Consider the following 24,820-nt stretch of genomic DNA (forward strand, 5'->3'; position numbering starts at 1 on the left):
GCCATTCAGACGTGAACGCATAAATCTGCTTTGCCACTACCTGCAGGTGCAACTGCCTTCCGCTCTGGTGGGGGGACCCTCCTCGGCTGATCCAGCTGTACAGAAGCTGCACAATGAACTCAAGGAGGTGAACAGAAAGATACTGAACAACGAGCTGGACATTCCTCCAGAGGGGGAGCGAAGCCCCTCCCCAGAGCCGCAATATGACCGCAACGGTGTCAGGCTGAACACCAGAGAGGTACGGAGCTTCTACTGACTTCTGCTTTCTGTGTGATATGCTGTCGACGCAAGATATTGCTCAGAAGACGGAAGCCTATCAGGCAAAGACTCCCTTCCTCCCTCACCGCCTGTGATTTCCCATTGAACAGGTGCGCATGAAGGACAAGCTGCTGGAACGGCGGAGCACTCTCATAGAGGAGCTGATCAAAACAGATCACACCTACCGGCCGCCTGCAGACTACAGGCCTGCAAAGAAGCACAGGAAGGTGTGGAACGCGCACAGTCTTTGCTTCCTTGCATGCCTGCATTTTAGCATCACACATTAACCTGATTGCCAAATTACAGCCAGTTACAAGGTTAGACCCGCCTATCTGTTCTCTGTCTCACCGTAGCAGGGAGCCTTGACAGAGCACAGAGCACACACACAGCATGACAAAGCACGAGCTCTGCTCACATCTCATTGCGTAGTAATAGCCCCATGAGCAGTATCCACATCTCAGTGCATCCTAAAAGCCGCACGAGCTGCATTTGTATCTTATTGCATCCTCTCAGCCCCTTATGTGTGTGCAGGTGTTCATCCCCCAGAAGGATTATCCGGGCTACAACTTCATTGGGCTGATCATCGGCCCGCGCGGCAACACCCAGAAGCGCATGCAGAAGGAGACCAACACAAAAATTGCCATCCGCGGCAAGGGCAGCGTCAAAGAGGGCGCCAGCCGCGACCCCAAGTATGACTATGGCGAGGACGAGGAGCTGCATGTGCTCATCACTGGCGACAAGCAGGAGGACGTGAGCCGCCTGCCCCTCCATTTTGCACCCTGTTTCGTAAACGCTGTGCTGTAAATTGTTTGTGTTTGTGACATTAACTCTGAGCGCTAAGAAGCAGGTTTTGGTTCCAACCCATATTTGATCATCAGAAGGAGGTCTTTTCCCATGTCCTAATTGCCTGTGGTTGATTGGTATTGAGAGTGATGACAAGAGTTTTCTGCCAGGTGTGCAACCTTGTTTTTATCCTTGTGAAGAGAATGCTGAGGCGAGGGTGCTGGTGTGTGCGCAGGTGAATGCAGCAGCGCAGATGATCGAGGACCTGCTGGTGCCCACGGATGAGGCAAGGAACGAGCACAAGAGGCTGCAGCTGCAGGAGCTGGCTGCACTGAACGGTGCACTTTCCCAGCTGCCCTTCTCATTCTTGCTTGCTTGCACAATGTCCTCCATTGCAGGAATCGTATTCAGGCCCTTGCCTTGTGCTGTGAACTGTATATGTCCGCGGCTGCTCCGGCCTCATGTTGACATTGTCGAATCATGAATGTGTGAGCATGTGCAGGCACGCTGAAGGACGACCAGCACTGCTACCTGTGCGGCCAGAATGGGCACCGGCAGTTTGAGTGCCCCAACCAGTCGCTGGAGGTGTACAAGCTGCCCACCGGCATCCAGGAGCGCGTGGAGGAGCAGTACCAGAAAGATATCAGCCGCATGGCTGGCGACGGCGCCGGGCAAGGTCTGCTCCGACCCTTCATCATACTCTTTCTTGCCACACTACATGCAGACCACTCACATGCTTACCAATCTGTTGTGATCACTCCGGCTAGACCCTGTGTTTGTGCCGGAATGGTCTTGGCGTCAGTACATGTTGAGTTGGTTGGGATAGGTTGCATTTCTGCAGATTCCTTCTATTGGTGTAGGCGTCGAGTACACTGTTGTCACCTATATGTTGAGGTGAAAAGAACCCTTTATCTGACAGTTGTGGGTGCGTGCAGGCAAGTTTGACGACGAGTACAAGTCCTTCATGGCAGAGCTGGGCGGCGGCCCCCCTCAGGGGCAGGGGGCCCCGCAGTCAGACTTCCGCGGCGGCGGCTTTGGCGGCAGCGGTGGCGGCGGCGGCCGGGGCCGGCCCGGGGACGATCTGCCCGACAACTGCAAGCTGTACGTGGGGAATCTGTCGCCCAATGTCACCGACGCCGTCCTCAAATCCCTCATGGAGCCCTTTGGCAATGTCCTGCACGCAGTCATCCTGTTGGACATGACCACAGGTGCGGTCCCAGTGCAGCTGTCCTACTCATCCTTGCTCTGGTGCTGATGATATTTTGACTGGTGAAATCAGCCTGGCGTTTACTGAAATTGAGGTGGTGTGGAAGAACAATTTGGGCCATTGGAGGGCACTTAGAGACTGGCATTGAGGGCGCATATTATGTCGGAACTTGTGTTACTTGCTACTGCGTATCTGCTTGCACAGTGTGATCTGACAGTGCCGGTTGTTGGTGGGGTGCAGGTCAGAGCCGCGGCTTTGGTTTTGTGCACATGGACAACGCGGAGTCGGCGACCAATGCTGCGGCGGCCATGCATGGGAAAATGATGGACAGCCGCCCGCTCGTGGTTCGCCTGCGCAGCGAGGGCCCAGGCGGCCCCAAGCCCGATCGCCCGCGCGGCTTTGGCCCTGCCGAGAACGACGAGAGCAAGGTAGGAAGACATCCCGCGGCTTCCGGCATGTGACCGCAGAAAGTCTCTCTCTGCTGTTTCTACAGCAAGACTTGCCTTCCGTAAAGCTGAGCATTGCAGGGGCGCCTGCACAACGCGCTTTTGCAGAACAAAATTCTCACTCTAGTGCCCATTGTTGCTTTGCATTTTTGCTCATAACTGCTGGGTCACCTTGACCATCATGATCATTTTTTCTCACCCAGATATTCTATGTGGCTGCATTTGCAGGTGTACGTCGCCCACCTGGACCCGCGTGCATCAGAGGAGGACGTGCGGGCGATGTTCAGCCCCTTCGGCCCAGTGCTCAACGTGCGCATCATCGTGGACCGCGAGACCGGCCAGTCCAAGGGCTATGGCTTCGTCACCATGTCCGCACCGGGCCAGGCGCAGGCAGCCATCACAGGCCTCAACGGCTACAAGATGGGCGAAAAGACGCTCACCGTAAAAATGGCCGGCAATCGGGGCATGGACGGACCGCGACCAGGCTTCTCCGGAGGCCCTCCCGGCGGATACGGCGGTGCCCGGGGACCCCCCAGCGGTGGTCCATCGTCCGCAGCCCCCTGGGGCGCACCGCAGGGCGGGCCTCCCGGTTACGGCACGCCGCCGCCCGGCTACGGACCGCCGCCCGGTTACGGAGCACCCCCGGCCTACGGCTACGGCGCGCCGCAGCCCGGCTACGGCATGCCGCCGCCCGGCTACGGGGCGCCTCCGGGCTATGGGACCCCGCCAATGGGCTACGGCGCACCGGCGCCGCCGGCTGGCGCGTCGCCATGGCAGCAGCAGGGCGGCTATCCGCCGCAGCAGGCGGCATACCCGGGGCAGCAGGCGGCGTACACGCCGCAGGGGGCAGCTGCGGCAGGCTACCCAGGTCAGCCACAGCCCGGCGCTTACCCATCAGCATCGCAGCAGCAGCAGCAGACAACGACGCCTCCGATGCCGGGCGGTGGCGGGGAGGCCAATCCGCCGCTGCCGCCAGAGCAGCAGGTGCAGAGCGAGTATGAACGATTCATGTCCGAGCTGCAGGGGTAGCAACAATCTCATCATTCGTGTTTTCAAGCTGAGCATGCTTACATAAGCATATATGAGTATCTTTGTGAGTAGATCACAATGAGCGTCTTCAAAGCAGTGCTTGTTCTGTAGTCATATTGGCTAGTACATCGCAAGGGCCATATGGCGGTATTTGATGGCATCACTGGGTGGCTGTTTGTAGCGCTGGATGTTTGGCCAGCTAGCGGCATTGATGGAAACGATGAATTTCAAGTCTTGAAGTCAGATTGAGGTCACTTGCAGGTATTGTAAATTACAATTTGTAATGTGACTGACATACGACTGCTGAGTCATACTGCAGAAGCAGCATTGCCTGCTGCCCAAAGGAATATTTTCCAGCCCAGCAAACTATGCTTGATCAAGACATGTCATTGATATCTTTGGTGGCACAATGAACTCCTTTAAAACGAATGTGATTCAAATTCCAGATCAATATGTCAAACTTCTGAGCCTTCATCATAATACCAAAGGTCTTTGCGTATGCCATCAAATAGTGGCACATGCACACCCTGGCTCGATGCACTGGACCAAAATTATGATTGCATCTCAGACTAATTGCAGTGCCTCAAGAAGACACCAGACAACCACGCCAACCCTGCCCTCTCTCTCTACAAGCAAGAATTTGGGTCCATGCAGTCCTAGGAGGTTGGTTCCATGAGGCCCCAAATTGGGCTGACATTTGTTGTCATACAGGTCACATGCCCAATCAACCACAACAACTGCCAAAAGAACCTTCTCTCAGTGTAAAAGCAAGTCCAAGTGAAGCCCTGTTGTGCCTCGAGGTATTATATTTTATATCAAGTTGTTCAGCAACCCTCAACGTCGTGATTTTATCATACGTTTTCCAATACCTCCTAGAATACATCAAGGATGAAGGCCTTGCAGAGCCACCAAGTCTAACTAATCTGAGGCAACAGGGCCAGTCTTAAACACCTACTCTTAGTTTGGGTCTGGCCATGCAATACTTGAATGAATGATCCCAATCCGCTGCCCAGAAGAAAACCCAGATGGCTTTATATATTATACTAGAGTCTGCTCATTCCACAATGTATGAAGAAATTCGAACCATACAAACCAGGCTTTATTGGCAGGACAGAGTACCAGTGAGTAAGGAGCGCTTCACTTGAATGACATTGCTGTCCACTTCATCAGCTGCTCCTATTGTAGGATTCCATCAAGAGGGATATAATATAATGGGGTCAATTGTGCACCCCTGTGTTCTATCATGCCGCTGATGGCAATGAACAAAACATAGTTTCCACTTTGGCGTCAGTACCATCTCTTGCAGGGGAGAAATGTTTTGGCCAGCCCTAGTATCTGCCGCAGCAATGGCGCACAGTGCCTTGCCCACGCTCAGCCAATCCTTGGGTGCATGACAATGTCAGGGTCATAGGAGAAGAAGAAGGACATTATAATGAGCACCGCCACCGCTACTACAAGGACTGTCGACCCAACAATGAAGGCCATTTTGCGCCGCGGTGAAAGCGTGATCTGCGCCAAGAACCCACACATTTTTTTCGTCCCAGCTTTGAATGACCTCTGACAGCACAGAACAGTATTGCCAGCACAGGCGCCATGGGCTGCCACAAAGGCCAGCACACAGATGCACAATCTGCTTGCTGAAGTGCAGGCATAGAGATAGTGGTCTGTCTGGGCAGTCATTTGCTGCAATTACCAGCCTCGCAACTGCTGCAAGAGACAGAACCTTTCAATGTAACACAGCATCATGGCGTGACCAAGAGCATAGCCACAGTCCCCATAATTGGGAGGCTGGTAGCACGCCGTGCTTGCTACTAGCAACCGGAACCCGAATCATTTATGGTGATCGGCCACCCACTGGAGCCCACTTTGTAATGGCGGGGAGGCAGCGCCCCCCAAACTAACTTTTGGATTACTAATCTGGACCCACTTAGTATTTTATTACACTAATAAGGCAACACACCTGAGCCGGGCCGCCGGTGCGCGCCAAAGCTTCGCGTTTGGCGATGTCGCGTTTGACGGCGCCGATGGCCGAAATGTACAATGCGGCAGCAGACAGGTAGGAGCCCAGCATGGCGGCCAGCATGAAAATGCGCGCTGGGCGAATGTACTCTGGCGTTCCCTTTTTCCAGCCGCCAATCTGCATGGCAAGCGCACATGTCAGAAATCATCATGGCAGCCTCCACATGCGCAGCCCTACCATATTCACTCTGTTTTGCACAGTTGACTGCAGGTGATAGATATCTGGCAGAGCCAAAAGAGACAAGGAAACTATTGACACCGCTGTTTGATAGATCATTTCCAACAGATGGCATGGAAACGTTCATGTCAAAAACAAGGTAGACAGACAACAGAGGGGAGAGATACACTGCCGGTCAGATCTGCATGGGTGCGGAGAGGGCGGGGGTGGATCACCGTGAGGTAGATGCCAAAGAGGACGCTGGTGGCAGGCCCGATGAGCTGGGTTAAGCCGGACCAGAGGGAGATGGCAAAACTTTTGATGTCAGGCGGCAGCGCCAGCGTCAGCATCACAGTCAGCGGCCCCTGCCACCCCTCCCCAATCAGCACCGCCAGTGACATGCCCGTAAGGGCTATGCCGTACCTGCAGCCGATGCAGTCAACTCAGTAGGCAGAGAACCGCAAGGTGACCATGAGGGATTGCAGTCACCAGAATAAGCAAAGGTCTGGGAGGGTGTGTATATTGAAGCGACGCTGCAAAAGTCTGCACCGCAGGATTGATCTCATGCACAGCCAAATGTCCACAAGGGCATACATGGATGTGCAGAAAACGCCCAGATCAGGCAGCACTGAACGTGAATTCCAGACACAGTGTTGCAGTGTACGCTGAACAGAGATCCAGGACACCAGACAAGGCTTCTGGGTGTCACTCAGTTGCTTGATCCCAGTCACAAGTGTGATATAAAGACGGCAAGGCAGCGCACCCTTTGTCTTGATCTCCGCCTGCGATCGCGCGCGAGCAGACGGTCATGCTGACAAAGCCTGAAGCGATGATCGCCCCAATCGCTGTCGTGTACAGGGAGATTGTGGGCAGCCTGACGTAGAAGCGCTGGCACACTGCACCATATCTGCAGCAGCAAAATGCAATCATGTCAAATCGATACCATTCACCACTCTGTGTCTGTATCAGGAGGATGAGGTGTATTTCAGCTTCATGCTCATAAACTCCCAGCTCATGAAGAAGCTCTTCAGTGGTTTCACAGATGACCGGTACATGAAATAGCTATAGGGACATCGCGCATGAACCGGCAATTTAGCGTTCATGCGGTCCAAAGATTGCAAGGAAGGGCTCACATGAAAGAGGCTAGCAGTCCACAGATGCCCACAATGCTGGCCATGGCTGTGAACACTGTGGTCTGGCTGGGGTACAGCGCGCTGTAGTAGCTTGGCATGTAGGCCCCACTGAGGTCCAGCGGAAGGAGCCTCAGACCTGCACGCGCGCAGCGATTATCAAGGGACACTTCCTTGACACTTCCTTGTCCATGACGTGGCCTATGCACACAGAGTGCTAGATTTAAATAGTGGTAAGTGGTGCTCACCTGTGGCAATGGTGAGGATCCACATGGATGACATGGACGCCATGTAGGTGACTGTCTGCTTGATGGTGAAGTCTGACTTCTGCGGCTTGTCCTTGCCCTGCAATGTACCACATCATTCAGCCCCTCCCAAATTGCTTCTCACACCATTGAGCCATGCAGGACAATGGCTCAGGCACTTTTGTCATGCACCTGCCTTTCTTCCAGCAGTTAGGCTGTGGCACCAGCCAAATTGACCTCCATGTTGTCAGCTTTTCTGTCATGGCTTTCCAAGCGGTCACGATACATGCAAAGGGCATGGCATGCACGCCATGCCACATCAGTCAAGCATGCGGGCGCCACACCTCCTTCTTCACAATGAAACGGCCGACTGGCGGCTCTCTGATAAAAGCAAAGGTTGCCAGCGCGGCCGCGACGCAGCCGATCCCCAGAGACACGACCGCCCACCGCCAGCTGATGCCCCTCTTGTCGCACACAAACGCCAGGTTGCCAGCTAACGCCTCGGCAAGGTACGCTGCGCAGCTGAAAATCGCGCCCGCAAAGCTGCGCGCCACGATTGAACACTTTTTGAAGTCTGAATCGGTCAAACATTAGCATTGAAAGCTGCGTTGCCAGCATTTGCCCCATTAGCGAATGATGCTAGGAATGAAGCAGCACTGGAAGATCGTACAACTCAGACACCTGCTCTCAAATGCCTGTGGTTGCATTAAAATTTGCTCAAATTGTGCTCTTGGGGCTCCACAAACTTTGCTTCTGGGGTTAAGCGGCTTGGCGACATTTGTCTCATCAAGGAAACCCCAAGACAGTGTGAGAGGCCGCACCTGAGCTGCTCTGGTGGCAGGATGTCTGAGAGGATGGGGATTGGGAGGATGGCAAACACTGAGCCACCAACAGCGCTCAGCACCATCCCTATCAGCATCATGGTGAAGCTTGTTGCAAAGCCCTGCGCACAGCACCCCCCAAAAACAATCAAGCTTCAGGAGACAAAAGCTTGTTGTGCATGCCTTCGATCAGTGAGCGCTTGTTGAGCAGGAGAAAGACATGGCCAACATGCATTGCTTCCCAGGACATCTCAAGAGACTGGGCTCGCACCTGTATAAGCAGGGCTGCTCCACCCAGCAATCCCCCAAAGCCAACCACATAGACGCGATTGAGCGAGTACCTATCGATGCAGTAGCCTTGAGCGGTCATGGCTATGCTGAAGAGCAGGTAGTAAGCATATCCGGTCAGCATGCCGTACTGAGCATCTGTCATGCCAATGCTCACAGAGATCTGCAACCAGCACACACGATGCGGTGTTGGAAACAACTGTGTTGAATAAAGCTTTAAAAACCACTGATATCATATGGGTCCATTTGGGTCCATTTGGTGCAGAGCATTTTGACCTGCACATGTAGGAGCACAGCCACTCATGCAATGGGCAGGACTCGCAGCTGCACAGTCCAGACTCGTCAAAAAAAGCGTACCTGTTGGTTAAAATAGGACAGGATCAAGGTGCCCAGAAGAGACAGGATGGCGGACAGCGTCATGACAATAACTGCAAGCCATGCGATGAGCACTTCTGACATCTGCAGCTTGACGCCCACCATGAGGGTGCCAACCTCCCCTTCTATTTGAGCGCCACTCGTGGATCCCGCCTGTCAGGCACAGCATACGATCTCTGGAACTTGTATCTCGGGTAATCTCGTCGGCCTTGCCAGCAGCAACAATACTCTGAAGTGCTGGAACCAATCCCTCGAGAACGCCGGTTCCGTCATTTCAAGCCTCACCTCCACATCGTCTGGCAGCGGCTGCAAATGCTCTGGGCTGACGTCCACCCTGCGACTCACCCGGGACGACATTCCAGCGGCAGACAGAGCGCCAGCTGCTACACCGCTGTGTGAAGGCGCCATGTATGGCACTTTCTCTGGGCTCTGCGCCTTTATTGATACCTTGGGGTTCATGGTGGCCATATCCTACTTTCCTGGGAGTGAGTCTAAGCGCCGAGCTGCCTTTCACGGCATCAGATGAACGGATCACATAGAACGACGCGTGGGACGCAGAGTTTTTGTTGGTTGCATGAATTGGAACAGCAGCCAAAAAAGCTGGCTGTATCCTATTCGGTTTAATCAAGTCTGGATCATAGCCCAAGCATCGGCCGTGCCCTATAGCCCACAGGCTGTGGGCCACAGCAACCTACCGATCTGCTCGACAACGCCGCGGATTTACAGTCTCATCAAGCAATGTTTCTGATGCATGAGTTGGGACAAATGTCTTCCATTCCCTCATCAGCTTCACCCCTGGATGGCAATTTGGATTTGTTATGGGGGTGACTTTTCATGATTAAAGTGCCACGTGGGATAACGTCATGCATGCAAACCTGCAATTCCTTCTTCCAAGAATGAGCCTGCCTGGGGACCGAGGTCCAGCTTGAAATTCGCTTTGATCGACATTAAAACCGATTTGAAGGTAACTGGGGGACCAGGAGGCAGCGTCCCGCGAGCAGAGGATCTCGCTGGGACGCAGAAAGACGTGACTGCTAACGATCGGAGATGGCCTATAAAGTGTTCTGTGGCAAGGTGCGCGTGTACGTAGTGATGCTTGGGTTGACGGTCGCTTGAGATGAAAATATGAATTCTGCATTTCTTGCACTTTCACCTTTATTTGGATCATCGAGGGAATATTCCGTCCCACTTCACACACAGCCGTAGACTTTGCAGGCTGTGGCTAGAGGAGTAGATGTTATCTTGCATTAGCATCGGAATCCGTGACGTACAACCTACCATCTTGCAAAGAAAGCATAGCAGCTGAAAGGTGAGTTGTCAACTGCTGATTCCGTCGTCGGCATTCAGTTCTGCTTGAAGTTCACGGTGACATCTCCGCCGGCTCAGTCACTGGAATCCGCGTGAAAGTCAACACATGTCTGTCCTTGTAGAAATCTATATCGAGATCCTCTGGTAGACTGAGGGACCTGTCAATTATAGGGAGGAAGTGCTGCGAAAGCGGGATTCTCGCGGATTGCCCGAACATTTAGCAGTCCAGTCCGTAACATGACCGCTGGGCTGGTGTACAGGTGCTGTGAGGATCGAGAATGAAGTTCGGCAAGCGGCTTGCAGCAGAAGCAGCACGCCGCTGGCGCCCGCACTACTTGGACTACAAATCTTGCAAACGAGCAGTTCAGCAGGACGTTCTTGCAAATGGTGGGTGCAGCAAAATTTTATGACTCGAACATAACAAGTGCATTCTTATTGGCGTCTTTGTTAATGTATCCTTCTCGTCTTTAGATGAGATCCTCTTTATAGGTATGACACCCATGTCTGGTCATGAGTGTTTGACTTGTTCCTTGTGTTTCTCAGATCGCTCCGGCAGCCACTTCGAGAAAGTTCTTCGGCAGGAGCTCCTTGAGATCAGCACTTTCTATGTCGGAAAAGAGAACGAGCTTGAGGTGGGTCACTCTTCCCACATGCACATGGCCCTTTGAACACAGCAAGAGAATATGATGGGGACAAGGGGGATGCAGAAAATACCCCTCCAGGCAGGCTGCGCAGAATTGCTTCCTGGCAGGAGAAGCTCAGCTGCACAGTGCAGCCTTGAGGACATGCCAGACAGCCCAAAGGAGGGAAAAGATTTAGTGGTGTGGGCCTTAAATGCAATCGCACCTTGCCTGTGGCAGGCACACCGTGTAATGATAGTAAATAGCAATGGTGTGGTGCAGGCAATGATGGAGGCAGTCCGGCACAGCCCTCACAGCGGGGCGCTGCACGCGCTGCGCACAGAACTGACGGACGTGCGAAAGTACGCGGTGCTGAACTACATCGCGGTCATCAAGGCAGTGAAGAAGCGCAACCGCCACCTGGGCGCCAGGCTGGGCGCGGGCAGCCTGAAGCCCCTATGCGCGCTGGACCTACTGAACGAGCAGCACTTCTACACCTCGCCAAAGCTGGCCGCGCTCTCCACGCAGGCAGAGATCCTGCTGCAGGTGGGCACCAGCCATGGAGTCCCCCTGTGCTCTGCTCATCCTTTGGGAGCATTAGTTGCATTTGTCCTGAGTATGCTGGGTGGGTGCTTGCCAACATATCGCATTACTTATGGAGCATACAGCCAGCTATAAATCAGTGTGTCTGAGCATGGATTGAATGGAGGGGGCAGAGTATGCTTGGGGTTGCACGGCCGCACACTGGCCAGCTTTTCTTTGGTCAGTGGCGCGGCATGGCATGGCATCGCATGGCATGGCATATGCAGCACGTGACACAGGTGTGTTGTGTTGGAAACCAGGGATTGGAGCCTCGGCCGCCGGCGAATGAGCTGCAGGCGGAGTATGACTGCCCCATTTGCTTGAGCCTGCTGCACAACCCGGTCGTGCTCACATGTGCCCACCGCTTCTGCTGGGGCTGCTTGCTCTCCCACTGCGCCACTACCCTCCGCTCAAGAGGTGCCCTATTTCCTGCGAGCTGGGCTAGTTTGTGAATTTTTGGACTCCATTATTTCACACTTCCACGATCATGCTGTAGCTGAGCAATCTTGCTTGCAGATGCACCCGCCATGTCATCTTGATCTGTGTCTCACACTCTTAATGTGTGATCCGTCTTTAAAATGTTGCTTGCTCAATCTCTGCATGCTACATATTGACGTTGGAGGTTTGTGCATGCGGCAGGCGGCAGCAGCACAAGCACAGAAACAGGGGATGCAAGCAGAGAGTGCGGGAAGGTGGCAGTGGCTACCGGGGCGTTTGAGGACTCGGCGGCCTCCACGGTGGCCACCTACAACTGCCCAGTGTGCAGGAAGGCACATGTCCTTGACCTTGACCGCCTGCAGGTGAAATTGACCCCTACGCCCCTTCCTCTTGTGCTGTCTGTTGTCTCAGAGGCAGCAGTCCTTCCCAGGCAGTCTGGTGCAGTTGCCTGTGCTGCTGTTTCACAAATTCTTGCCTGCTTTTGCACAGTGTCCCCTCCATTTAACTTGCAATGCGTGCGGCCGGGGATTTTTATCAGCACTCCAGAGGGCTTTGATTTACATTGCACTGTGACCCCCACCAAGGACCTCCAATGTGATTGTGTCTAGTGCCCCACAAGGGCTGATTACTGGATGTTCAAATTTGGTGGTCCCTTGCAGGTGGACCCCCACCTGGACCGCTTCACAAAGGATCTGCAGCAGCGCATGACGCCGTCGCAGACCAGCACCGAGCAGCCGAGCGCGTCGCTCATCGCGGCGGCGAAGCGCGCAGCCGACAAGCTGATCGCGCGGGATGACTCACTTGACCTGCCGCCGCCGGGCAGCGCCGACAAAGTCAACGCCGCCCTAGCCAGGTGCTTCACCGAATTCCACTGCTCTGCCCAACCCGGTCTGGTTGCCAAACATGGCTAGCCTGAATCTGGGAGATATGGATGGGCTGCCTGTTTCTGCTTGCACTGTTACTTGTTGACGCACTGCCTTGCATGTCTGGCATTCGCTCTTGGCTAAAATTTTAAGCAGTACCTGGCTAGCGCGGCGTTGCCTACGGCCACAGCGGCGTTGACTTTGTGCAAATGCTCCCAATTGCGCCATGTTAGGGCTGACTCATGTTTTTTGCAATGTCTGCAACATGCAAGACACCTCTGGCCCAGTATAGATGTACTGCTCTGCCAACGCCTGTCTGGTCTCCGACATGCAAGCTTGCCTGGCATTTGTGAAACTTGCGAATGGGCCGCTGGGTGTTGTTTGCACCAGCATGTATGCATGTCGCTTGTTGGCATTGTGAGCAGCATCTGCGGCAGGTGCATCTGTATTCTTGCTGTAGTTTAGAACAGTCTCAATGCATGCATGCATGCAAGGAAATGGAGATTGACAAGGTGTGCCGTGCACAGGGCTGAGGGGCATAAGTGGAGCGCGGTGACGGTGAACAGCGTGGCAATCTTGTGCCCTGAGACCAGGCAGGACATGATCATTGAGCCCTCCAAGCCCTCCGATCTCGCTGGTGATTTCTTGCAACTTCACTGTGCATGCTTTGCCGCTCTCATTTGAATTATGCTCCTATCACACTGCGCTTGCACGCTTAGACTCTATTTGTCTACCTTAACCATTGTAAATTGCAGAACAAATGGCAGTTCCTGGCACCATCCAATTCTTTGGCAGGCGATGCGTGCTGTCATTCATGGCGTGGCTTTGAAACGAGAGGTGCAAGCTGAGATGATGGTGTCCTGTATGTCAAGCATTGCATCCAAAACGCGAGGCAGCCCTTTCTTGCTCCTTGGCGCTCACACTGCCTTGCATGTTTTGCACCTTTTGTCCTAATTTGGTAAATTGGTGTAGGTGGTTTGCTGGCGAGTGTGGTGGAGGCAGAGGAGCGGCGCAGGAGGGAGGAAGAGATCAGCGAGTCGGTGACATCAGCCGCTGCCCACAAGAAGAACGACGGCGAGCCTCCCCTGCTGCCTCCCCAGGTGCACTGCACAACACCAAACCTCTCTCGCCTTCATTATAGTGTCAGGGAAGGTCTTTCAACGCATGTGTTACTGCCGGAGTTCATGCAGGAAACATCTGCATAGACCAGTAGCTTCGATTGCATCATATTTGCATTGTGATGACATTGTTGTGTCATGCATTCCTTTGTGGACACAGAAACTTGAGAATCAACCTAACGTAAATATATTTTTGGCAGCAAGGTGTTGCAGTGCTGCAAGCCTCTCAGTGTGCGACCAACAAACAAGCAGTGGGTCACCAACCGTTGTGCGTGTTGCTGCAGAAGCCGGAGCATGCTGGGCGGTTGACGGTGGTGCTTGATCTAGACGGGACGCTGCTGAGCAGCTTCACGCCGCGACGCGCGCCCGTGCTGCCGGCCGGATCCACCTCTTACATCGTCGGCCGCGGCGGCCGCCTCAATCCTAACGGCGTGTTTGTGGTCGAGCGCCCGGGACTCACCGCCTTCTTTGACCAGCTCTGCAAGTTTGCCGGTGTGGCATCTTCTCCTGTGCCCCTTCACCCGAGCCAGGCCTTTTAAGCATCCTGCTTTGCATGCTCTGATAGGGTGCCCCATCTAGAGGTCATCTGCTTACTAATGAGCAGAGGAATACACTTCTATGTGCAATGTCCTTCACTATTTGGGCATGCAATGCCAATGATCAAAAGTTGCACTCTGGTGGCCCGAGTCTTCAGTCGACCTCTTTGCCGCCATGGCCCCAAGTCCGACTTGTCAAGAAATACTGCAGCGCACGCTGCTTCACTGAAAAAGATGCTGGACAATTTGCACCATTTGGTCTCGGTGCACTTCTCTTGCGTGGTATTTTGCAAAATTCAAGATTGCAGCATGCATGCTGAGTTGCAAATTTGCATGCATGCGCGCAGAGGTTGTGCTATTCACGGCCGGCCTGGAGGATTATGCCAAGCCCATTCTGGACGAGCTGGACCGCCGCTACAACGGTGTCTTCGAGTACCGGCTGTACCGCCCGGCCACAGTCGCATGCTCCGCCTACCCCTGCCTCAAGGTGCGCTGACTTTAGCCCCGGCACTGCAGATAACCTGCATCTCACAGAGCAAAGTGCAAAAACAGCAGCGAGGCCAAGTCTTTGATTGGATGGCTTCCCCAAGCTGCTTGCTGCCTGTCCTTGCAAGCATGACGCTTATATAGGCAGCAGCAGGAGGTTGCATGCAGCATGGGAGTGCCTGACAAATCAATTGCTTGGAAGGAAGTATGCATGCGGCATCAATCATTCGCTGGTGCACATTGTCATGTTGCTGTGGTGGCTGTGTGCGCAGGACCTGTCGCGGTTGGGGCGCGACTTGCGGCGGACTGTGCTTGTGGACGACACTCCGCTGGCGTTCCTGCGACAGCCTGACAATGGCATCCCCATCTTCAACTTCAGGCACGATCCCGCCTCATAAGCCGCATACATTGCTCTATACTGTCGTACCAAGCTGCTTTAATTTCATTATTAAAAGGTGGGTGGGAAAAGGGAGGTGGTACTATTCTGATTGCCAAACTGCATGATGTTTTGTACTGGTACTTCTTGCTTTGTGCATTTGTTGGGGAGATTTCCTTCAAAGATGCACAGAGGAAGAGCCGCCCAAGACTGATCATCCTGGTGAAGCTGGATCCCTCAGGTCTTGCATGGGTGTCTCCTCCAGTGGTACAAGCCAAATTGGCTTGCAACTTTTCTTTTAAGACGACAGGGGATTTACAGGTTGAATTGTGCTATGCAGGGGAGACGTGGACGACCGGGTGCTGACGGAGGCGATTCTGCCGCTGCTGCAGGCGCTGTCCACCACCGCCGATGTGCGGCCGGTGCTGCACCGCCGCTTTGACATGCCCCGCTGGTTCCTCTCCCAGGTCAGTAAAGTCCCTATTCATAAACGAACACTTTCTCCTCCATTGAAAGCATAAATTTGCTATTGCTTTAAAAATCTTGAAGATTGCTGTTGACTCGCTCAGCAGCAGCCAACCACGCGAGCAGCACATGCATTGCCCAAGTGCATGAGGGGCAGGCTGAGATTGTGCCTGATTATCTGAAGACGGTCATGTCTGGTTCGCAAGGTCTCCTATGATGCTGTGCCAACGCGTCTGGTCGCCATATCAAAATATAAATATTGCCATGTGACGTGTATATCCTTAATGATGCCGGCTTGAAACTGCAGGGTGTGAGCGCGCTGGCGCCGGCGCCGGTGTCGGCCAAGGCAGCGGCTGCGGCGAAGCAGCGGCGCCTGTCTGTGGCGGCGCGCCCTCCCACCTCACCCAGCTCCAGCGATCTGCTGGCCCTGCGCCACCGCGCATCCTCCTCCACACTCCTGCTGCTCGACTTCGACAAGACCCTCACCGACTATGACGCTGGTGAGCCTTATGCACTGCTGCCTCTTGCTTGTGGTGCATGCATCAATTGACATCCTCAATTGGTGTTCAAATAAACCTGATTCAAACTCCCTTCCGTGACTGAAGTGCTAAGGACAGAAGGTTGGTTGCCTGTCCATGTTCTGTTTGCTGGTCAATGGAGGATACCTGCTGGGCTTGCATGTTCCTGGTAAGTCTTTTTCAAGTTGAGAATGTGCCTTGGAATCCACATACCCGTGAGGTGGTTCTGCGTCCACACCGAGCAGGTTGTGGATTGGTAGTCTATAACAATGCTAGCGTGCGTGCCCATGGAACCTTAGATCCCTCTGCTGCATGCAAAGCCCATGCGGTGACTGAGATTGGTAACATGCAGCTCACAGCGTTAGTTTCAGTGTGCATAGTGATGTTACTAATCATGTGACTAATGCTGTGTGGCACGTGTGATCAGGCGAGCGGCTGGTGGAGGAGCTGGCGCCCGAGCTGGCCCCGATGCTGACGTCGATCGATATGCCGGCCAACTTCGTGCCGATGACTAATACTGTGCTGGCGGAGATGGCACGCCGCGGCGTCGCGCGCGACAGAATCCTGGCCACGCTGCGGCGCATGGGCGGAGAGATGCCGCTCGGGTCGCTGCGGCTGCTGCAGTGGGCGGGGCGCGCCGGCATTGACGTCCGCATCCTGTCAGACTGCAACTCGCTCTTCATCGGCCACATGCTCACTGGTCCGCCGCCTTTCTGTCTTGACTTCTTGTGATGCTGGTGATGAGTGGCGGCCATGCCTGCCCTAGCCAGTCCCGAGGCAATGTTGCCACCCAGCTGTTTCCAGCAGTGCCACCCTCGGCCCTGTTTTGGCCGGCATTCCGTGCATGCTGTCCTGGGAGGTCTTCTAGGATTTTTGGCTTGCTCCCGCTTCCCAATTTCTCCGTTTGTGTGAGGGTTATGAAGAGCTACGGGCTGCGGTGAAGCTTTATGCGAGTGGGATTGAATCTGCTGGGTCTCACTGGTGTGTGCATGCTTCAGGTGCCAAGGTGAACTCGCTGGTGAAGGAGGTGATCACAAACACGACCACCTTTGAGCGAATCGCCAGCGACTCGGCCATGGATCTCAGCGAGCCGGCCGACGCTCCGGGCGCCTACAACTCGCCGGGCTCCAAGGCCGACGGTGCAGCGCCGTTCGCGCAACCGGCGAGGCTGCGGCCGGCAAGCCACCGGCTGACAGTGCACCCGCGCTTCCCCTACGACGCCGGCGAGAGCCACGGCTGCAAGCTCTGCCCCGCCAACCTCTGCAAGGCACGCCTGGGCTTCTTGGTACTTCAATGCATATTTTAAGCTGTGCCCACCCGATCAGCAGAGAATACATTCTGCAGGACCAGATTGCCTTCTAGTTGGACCGTCTGCCCCACCTTCTGACACAGCAGGGCTTCAGGTCTGGCAGTCAAGAGAGCCATATCTGACATTTCTGCGGTAGTTCAGTGGTCTTTAGCAAGAGGAGCAGTGCGCTGAGGCTTGGACGGGTCTTGCAGGGGCAGGAGCTGGAGAGTCTGCGGCGGCAGCACCCTTACCAGCGCATCGTGTACTGCGGCGACGGCGCCAACGATCTCTGCCCCGCGCTGTCCCTGACGCCCTCCGACACCGTGCTCGCGCGCGCAGGGCACGCCCTGGAACGCCTGATCCGCGAGCGCGAATCCAACTCCGACGAGGACGGCGGCGTCGTCGCGCGAGTCATCGTCTGGGACGACCACTCCCACCTGTGCAGCCTCGTGCAGTCCGCCATGGGGTAGGGGTAACTAATGATGGAGGGGTAATGAGGTAGTTGGCGCATTCATGGAGTGACACGCGCACGCAGTCCGCCATGGAGTAGGAACATCAGTAAGTAGAGTGATCCGCATGTGGGCACTTGCGCCAATACTCTCAAGTCTCCATTCGTCATCTGTCTGTGCATTTGCTGTTGTTTCGAGCCCGCAGCATCCGTTTTTGCAGCTCGGTTTGCACTTGGGTAGGCCATAACAAGTGTGGGACAGGTTTGCTCCTGCGCTCCTAGAGATTCGGCGGAGTAACGAAGGCTTGATGAGGTATTTTGCCACCTCATGGCGTGACACTCGCATGCATGCATGCGCGCCCTTGATTTGGCACCGTACCTGTTCTGCTAGCTGGGCAGTGGGCAGGGTGGCCTGCTGCAAGATTCACATCTGATCAATTCTGCTACCTAGGTCCCGACAAATGGGGTGCGCGCTGGCATCAGTCACATGCCGCAGCGGTTCACTCTAAGGGGAGACAATCAACACTTTCATGCACCAAGTTTGGTGTGATCATCCGTATTGTGCTGCTTTCCGATCGGCTGCTGACTAGAGTGTTGTGAAGCCAAAAGTCTCGCACAGCAAAATCTGTACCAGATCGCACTCCAATAGTATCGCAGCCTCACAACATCCCCACCAGGTATTCTTTGTCTGCCCTAGAAAGACATCAGATATTGATTTGACTTGATGGTCACCAGACCACCATCCACCAGGCCTGGGCCCTGTTTATTCCATTCATTCCACAGGAGTGATCTGCAAAGGCAGGAGGCCTTTACATGCTGACTAAGCATATACAGATGTCATGATAAATCATCACTATTGGTGATATTGAAGCTTGAGAGCTCACAGCTTCATCCTTGAGGATGACTTTGGTTTTGCATGCTCTCGCTGCGCAGCACAGCATGAAGATTTGCTGAATGTCATATTACAAATATCTCTCGGACATGAAAAGTTGGAAGGCCTGGAGGGTTTGACAGACACTGGGAGATGGGATTGGAAACGTCTGGCAGTCTGTAGCAACAGTGGTCATAGTGTAGCAGTAGATAGCAAGTCTTTGTAGACATGGAATAGTGTGATTTGTATGTAGCATTGAAGGACATCTCTGGTGTGGTTGATGCTGCACATACCATGCAATGCAGCTCACTCCCCATTGTACACTACAGACCAGATGCCGGGAACCCATCCTGCTATGACAGATATCCATATGGGTCCCTCTATTCCATGAACGAGGTAGATGGGAGGCATTTGTTTGCTGTGCTGAGTGATCTTCCGCATCAGCACAAAAAAGCTTTCCAGCAGACAGTGATGCAAACATGATGTCGCGCACAGTGTTTTGGCGCCTTTGTTAATACAACCGTAAGTATTTGATTTGTGCAGTTTTTGCAGCGAGATGTTGGAGTAGGGAGAGTCCTGATGGCTTTTATTGCAGTAGAGTGTGGCTGCTTCACAGCCTTCCAAAGCACAACAGCTTTGTTAAGAGTGCTGCTTCTGGTTAGACAGGCGCCTGTTTGGCGCAGATTTTTGATTTAACCATGTTCCAAGGGCTGTGTCGGGGAATTGCAGGAATCCTTTTGTAGATCACCTGCAGGACTGGACGTCTCAGACTATGTCGAGATTGTCCAGAAGTACTTGGGGACAATGAAAATAGCAACGGCCCTATGCAGTAGGTTCCTACATGCCTCGTGATTTTTCCAAGTGTGTAAGTCAGTGGAATGTGGCACCTGGCTCAGATTGATGCAAAATAACGCCTCAGATGGCTTCCTTTTGCAGTGCATGCTCAGAGCATTGGGCTGCGCACAAGGCCTCCAATTGGTTGCAAAGTCTGCAGTCCAGAGCAACTTCATCAGAAGCATCCAGAAGGGAATGCTAGACAAGACAGTCAATGCAAGTTGCTAGCGCTACTAGTAGGGGGAATAAGGGGGGACCAACTTGGCAGCGCAATCAACTGGTCTATTGCTTTGTTCATGTTCAAAACGCATTTATTACATGCATGTCAAGTGCAAAGTGAGATTAAACGAGACTTTAATAAACCATTACAGCAAAAAGTTGGGCTATGTAAAAATTTACCTTGGACTTAACTCGAAGGCCCGTGCAAAAATATAATATGATGACTCATCAAAGCATGCAGACTCTGCCAAGGAGTGAGGGACTGGCATCATGTGACCAGACTTTGAATTGTCAATGTCTTTTGAAACACTTCATAATCTACCTTTTGGCAATACGCCTGCCGCCTGCAGATAATTTTACATTTTGCAGATCAGACCTCCTCATGGCGATAAAGTCTTTGCTGTCTCGGCCATTTGATCTCCTCATATTCATATTCTTCTTGACACACATTCCAATCACTATTTTTATCGATTCACAATCAGGTAAAGCACCGCGACGTAGGCCGTTCATTGGAGCCACCTTGACACCTTTGATGGATGCCTGAAGTGTGGAAATTGTGTGCAGTGTTGCCGAGGTCATGGTACGCTGATGGCGCTGTCAACATGCTGGAATGGTATGTTGAACAATTCGGGGATCCATTGGTGAGGCCCTTGCATCCCTGCACGAAGGGTCACACGTGGTGCTGCAAAACATGGCCTGCTCCAATTCCTTGCGTGTTCACTCTGCTGTGTCTGTCCAGGTGAAGGACAGCCCATCATGGTTCAGAGTGCTGGTGTGGAACGAGATATTGCTGCAACTACCATTCTTCTTTGTTGGTGAGTTCCCTCTCTTGGCACCACTCCTGTGCGCTTGCTCAGTGCACGATGCTATAAAGCTGGATGCCTTTGGAGCTGACTCAGAACCTTGTGATCTGCAGGAGCATACGCGTTTGCAGCAGGCAAAAGATGGATCAGGCAGCCAGCAATAGTGTATGGTGTCTCCACCGCAACAACCCTGCTGCCAATCTTGGGTGAGCTTGTGCTCACTCCTGCAAAGGCGGGTGTCCGTCGAACAGAGCTGATTCTTTTCTACCTGCCGTACCTGCTTGTGCCCTTGGCACTGGCGGTACGCATGCTCTTGGTGGAAGATATCTTCCCACAGAGGCCACGGCGCCCTGTCAGCAGGAAGAGGGTGTAGACGCCCAGGAAGAGCCTTTGAGAGGGAGTGAGAGTGCAGTGTTTGCGATGAGTTGGAATCAGATAACTGCGCGCGTAGATCAGAGACTTGCATGTACCTTTCCATCTATGAGGAATTGTCGGGGTTACGGCTGGGGTGGCTAAGTCTGCACAAGCATCCGTGTGATCATGGATATCTGATTAGAATTTACAAGGCCTACCTTGTTTGCGTTCCCCAGTATTGACCAATGTTTCTCTGTCAAGGACTTGAAACTAGAAAGCATACACTTGCCTGTCATACAATGCTAAGACTCACCTGATTCTGGATGCCAGCAAGTTAAGCCAAAGTTGTTCAACCATCAAATTCGACTTATAGATTCAATGTTCTCACAACAGAGAGAAGTTCCCACGCGGCAAGTCCACATCAGCACTGCTCTTCGGCAGTGTTGTATGAGCATTGTAAATGGTGAGATGATTGTACAAGTTCTACATGTATGACATTCATAGCTTCGCACAGCTCTCAACTGCCTAATATCTGGAATTCAACCTATGTTCTTCGTGTGTTCTTTGGGCGGCATTGATAGGTTTGCCAACAGGCTACCTCTGATCTGCAAGTCAGATCAAGCGGGCGCATGCAACATACTCGAACAGCTCCTCAGGCTCAGGAGGAAAAGGATTCAAACCAATCATCTCAGACCGTTTAGTGCACAGCCCAATCAGGTGACCGCCTGACCCGCTCTGAATGTGGGTTTGTGGCAGGCCATCACAGGGCCATGCACCTAATTGCGTAGGCCAGTCTCCAAAACGGGTGCCGTCCTGCATATAGCATGCAGAGACAGCCTCAAGATGTTTTGCTGAGATTTCGCAAAATAGACATATACAGAAATCATATTATTGCCACCTTCCTTTTCTTTTACTGTCTTTACCTGCACCATTTCAACCAAAGTAGCTGGATTCAGGCAAGGGTCTTATTCAACGTGAAAAGGGGTTATAGATAGGAGCAATGCAGAGGGGAAGGGAAAGCACCTCCCAAGGGGCACTGGTTGAGCGGTGCAGCCAGGAGCCCTGCCCATGGGCCCCAACAGGCTGTGACTGCCACCCCAACGTCGCCGTCAAATCCCACAGCCACATCATGCCTGACCAGCCACACATGATATACTTTTACCTTGTGGACCACCACGCTCACGAGAAAGAGAAAGGTTGATCTCAGCAGGGCAGATGTATCTTTGTGCCCCATGCATAGCGGGCCTTTAAAAGCTGGCTATCAACTCAGCCATGCCTGGTAATGTGTCACTTTGACAAGCAATGAAAGGTCCCTGCTCCATCAGAGTAAGTAAGCATTACCATTGGCTGCTCTGCCAATCAGAGTGTCACCGCCCGCATCAATGTCCAGATACATGGCGTTGTGTTCGGAGGGCTCTGTTGGCTTGGGAAATGGCATGCTCTCAGGGTACTTGTGTGAGTAATTGCCCAATTGCTCTTCTTCCCACACCGGCATGCTCATGCTCCTGAGAAAAAGAACAGTCACTTGCTCAAAATTTGCAGCTTTGAAAAGAGAGGAACATTTCTTGGGCTGGCGCAAGCAGGTGTGATCAGAGGCGCAGTCACGCAGTGCAAGCCTGCCTTCACCATTTCAGCTATGCATGCAACATTGCAGCAATCAAGAAACATCATTAGTTTGTTGCATTGCAAGATGCCAGGTCAGTGAGTGATTGCACTGGTTAGAATCAAGTATGGCATGCTAGCTGGCAAACACTTGAAGCACACCGTCGGTCGTAGACGCACAGCGGCTTGCCTACATGGCTGGTGAAGATGTAGGTCCCCCGCGCGCAGCAGATGTGAGGGTACAAGCTCCTGTGGTGTGTCCCAAAACGCTGCACCTGCAGGCACACAATCAGTGTGCATGCCAGCTTTGACGTTAGTAATTCAGTTTCCAGCAATTAAGTTTTCAGCAATTAAGTCACTCAAGTAATTGCAGATCGCTCTTCAGTCAGCAGTGCATGTGCATGTTGATGCCCTCACCATATCAACGCCAGATCGCAGATCAAAGACACACAGAGCGGACGTGGATGTGCCAGGCTTGTGGTGACACAAGGAAGGCAAGCCGCTGTGGTAGCACTTGGTGCAAAAACCTGCGCCATCAAATTGACAAAATTCAAATCAGGCTGCAAACAGATGGTCCCAGGGGTACTAAAGACTACATTAGGGGGCCCCTGGATGGACCCACGCACCCCAGTCCTAACAGGATTACTATTGGAATTTACTAATGATAGGCATGAGCCCCCAGATGTGAGCTTGGGAAGTTTCTCACTTCCGTGCACTGCTCCCGCCACAAGCTCGTTGCCCCAGTCCGCTGACTGGCCCAAGGGGGCCATGCAGATGAGCTCATACTGCTCACTGAACTCATGCGCACTGGCCACCACAGTCTGCGACTCCACGTCCACGGCTTGCAGCACATTGCGCTGACCAATGGGTGTCAGCATGTGGAACGTACAATCGTGCATTGTATACATCCTCTTGTTCGCCGGGCAGTAGTGCATGTCTACACAGGAAGCCCTGTCATCCGCAAGAAGCCCATTATTGCCCGAATGCTCATGCATGTTCCACGTTCTCAGGAGGACTGAATCAGTTTAGCAATTGCCGGAGGCATGTATATGCCAAAATTTGTCACTTTGTCAGGACTTCAAAATTATCAAAGGTACATGGGGGAGTTGAAAGTACTCACGTGCTGGCCTGCAGGATGGTTGAGCATTGCAGCTCGCCTTCTTCCAGCTCGGCACCATCCTTTGGATGGAAGAAGTGGATTGCACCAGTATGCGAACCGGTAGCAATTCTGTTCCCTGGTAATGGTGCAATCGAATGCAAAATGTGGTCTTCTTCCTGCCGCATGCTCCGCAGCACTAGCTTGGGGTGAGTGTTCTCCTTCAGCTGCCAAATCTGGCAGCAATAGCAGAACACCATGGTCACTCAGTGGCCACTCAGTTGATCAAGCAGCACAATACTTCATACATGCACGTGCACGTGCTCATTTAGCCTGATCTCACCTGAACGCTATCTGCACAACCGACAGCTATATGCTGATCCTCTCCTCCTGGTAAAGACCAGTGCACGTCGCTGGGTATGAATGGGTGCAGGGCTGATATGAAATCTCCTTCTTTATCTGGTGGGATGTCCCACTCCTGAAATTGTGGTTCCCTCCAACCGTTCTGCCTCCCGTACAGAGATCTCCATTCCAGCAAGCTCTCAGCTGGACGCTCGCTTCCTTCTCCTAGTGCTCGACCTGGTGAACAGCAATGGCCCTGATCCACGACGGCGATACCGTGACATCCACTTGCAAGCAATTTAATAACTTCGTACCTGGGTTTTTTCTTACAATAAAACTGTTGCATATCTTCCATCGTTGTTTACACAATCGCTCCCACAGATAATCTCTCGAACAGTTTTCTAGGAAAAATTTCGATGTGCTCGAAAGAGATGCCAGTGATTCTGGACACAGAAGCAGCAGGATGTTGCTGAGCACATCAGGATCTAGATCAGAAAGCTTCATTTCTGCTAAACCTGCTTTCGCACGTTATCTCCAATGTACCTTGTTGCTGTCGACCTAACTTCGGAACTAGGTTCTGCAGGATCTCACAGTCACGGAAAAGTCTTTTGGACGTTGAATTGTTTTGAGAGAGACAAGGTGAATTGGCTTTTGACAAGTCTTTTGTCAAGAATTGTCACAAAATCCATTCCTCATATATTGGCCCACATCGCACCGAACGATGGGATGAAGCTATAATCCCTCAAGATTATAATCTAGAGGGTCAGTTGACAGTGTTACTGAGTGTGCCGCGCAGGCGCAATTCCCATACCAGGGGCGAAGTCTGTGGAGCAAGTCAAGGATCACATTGGCGCGCTACAGGTCTCTCTGGATGAGAATGAGATCGCAGTAATTG

At 53.0% G+C, this 24,820-nt stretch overlaps 7 protein-coding genes across 7 annotated transcripts; 5 read left to right on the forward strand and 2 right to left on the reverse strand.

Annotated features, from left to right (window-relative positions):
* Positions 1-374: 374 nt before the first annotated feature.
* On the forward strand, positions 375-1,062 carry COCSUDRAFT_15358 (hypothetical protein; the record flags this gene model as incomplete). Its single annotated transcript, XM_005647938.1, has 2 exons — positions 375-485; positions 790-1,062. 2 exons carry the CDS (start codon positions 375-377, stop codon positions 1,060-1,062), a joined length of 384 nt encoding a protein of 127 aa, XP_005647995.1.
* A 1,842-nt stretch (positions 1,063-2,904) lies between these two features.
* On the forward strand, positions 2,905-3,156 carry COCSUDRAFT_15105 (RNA-binding domain-containing protein; the record flags this gene model as incomplete). Its single annotated transcript, XM_005647939.1, has 1 exon — positions 2,905-3,156. A coding segment is annotated over one exon (252 nt), but the record flags the coding sequence as incomplete, so codon positions are not given.
* A 1,110-nt stretch (positions 3,157-4,266) lies between these two features.
* Positions 4,267-9,537, reverse strand: COCSUDRAFT_65924 (MFS general substrate transporter). The gene is made up of 11 exons (XM_005647940.1): positions 9,044-9,537; positions 8,741-8,911; positions 8,367-8,546; positions 8,096-8,217; positions 7,619-7,817; positions 7,278-7,374; positions 7,033-7,168; positions 6,663-6,806; positions 6,136-6,322; positions 5,684-5,860; positions 4,267-5,232 (listed from the first exon to the last, which is right to left on the reverse strand). Exons 1-11 carry the CDS (start codon positions 9,224-9,226, stop codon positions 5,095-5,097), a joined length of 1,734 nt encoding a protein of 577 aa, XP_005647997.1. The 5' UTR covers positions 9,227-9,537; the 3' UTR covers positions 4,267-5,094.
* Positions 9,538-10,344: 807 nt separating this feature from the next.
* COCSUDRAFT_62990 (hypothetical protein) lies at positions 10,345-15,107 on the forward strand (the record flags this gene model as incomplete). Its single annotated transcript, XM_005647941.1, has 11 exons — positions 10,345-10,453; positions 10,610-10,698; positions 10,969-11,232; positions 11,529-11,685; positions 11,908-12,068; positions 12,366-12,559; positions 13,097-13,206; positions 13,542-13,669; positions 13,972-14,179; positions 14,571-14,710; positions 14,982-15,107. 11 exons carry the CDS (start codon positions 10,345-10,347, stop codon positions 15,105-15,107), a joined length of 1,686 nt encoding a protein of 561 aa, XP_005647998.1.
* Positions 15,108-15,209: 102 nt separating this feature from the next.
* Positions 15,210-18,102, forward strand: COCSUDRAFT_62991 (hypothetical protein; the record flags this gene model as incomplete). The annotated part of the gene is made up of 7 exons (XM_005647942.1): positions 15,210-15,214; positions 15,426-15,552; positions 15,858-16,050; positions 16,496-16,768; positions 17,067-17,353; positions 17,569-17,822; positions 18,087-18,102. 7 exons carry the CDS (start codon positions 15,210-15,212, stop codon positions 18,100-18,102), a joined length of 1,155 nt encoding a protein of 384 aa, XP_005647999.1.
* Positions 18,103-20,110: 2,008 nt separating this feature from the next.
* Positions 20,111-20,904, forward strand: COCSUDRAFT_83688 (hypothetical protein; the record flags this gene model as incomplete). The annotated part of the gene is made up of 4 exons (XM_005648300.1): positions 20,111-20,210; positions 20,293-20,369; positions 20,468-20,543; positions 20,645-20,904. The coding sequence occupies 4 exons, from the start codon at positions 20,111-20,113 to the stop codon at positions 20,902-20,904; spliced, it is 513 nt and encodes a 170-aa protein (XP_005648357.1).
* A 757-nt stretch (positions 20,905-21,661) lies between these two features.
* COCSUDRAFT_62992 (hypothetical protein) lies at positions 21,662-23,365 on the reverse strand (the record flags this gene model as incomplete). The annotated part of the gene is made up of 4 exons (XM_005647943.1): positions 21,662-21,698; positions 21,923-22,018; positions 22,650-22,762; positions 23,204-23,365. The coding sequence occupies 4 exons, from the start codon at positions 23,363-23,365 to the stop codon at positions 21,662-21,664; spliced, it is 408 nt and encodes a 135-aa protein (XP_005648000.1).
* Positions 23,366-24,820: the final 1,455 nt, after the last annotated feature.

This window comes from Coccomyxa subellipsoidea, assembly GCF_000258705.1.
Source record: "Coccomyxa subellipsoidea C-169, whole genome shotgun sequence".
NCBI classification, from domain to species: domain Eukaryota; kingdom Viridiplantae; phylum Chlorophyta; class Trebouxiophyceae; family Coccomyxaceae; genus Coccomyxa; species Coccomyxa subellipsoidea.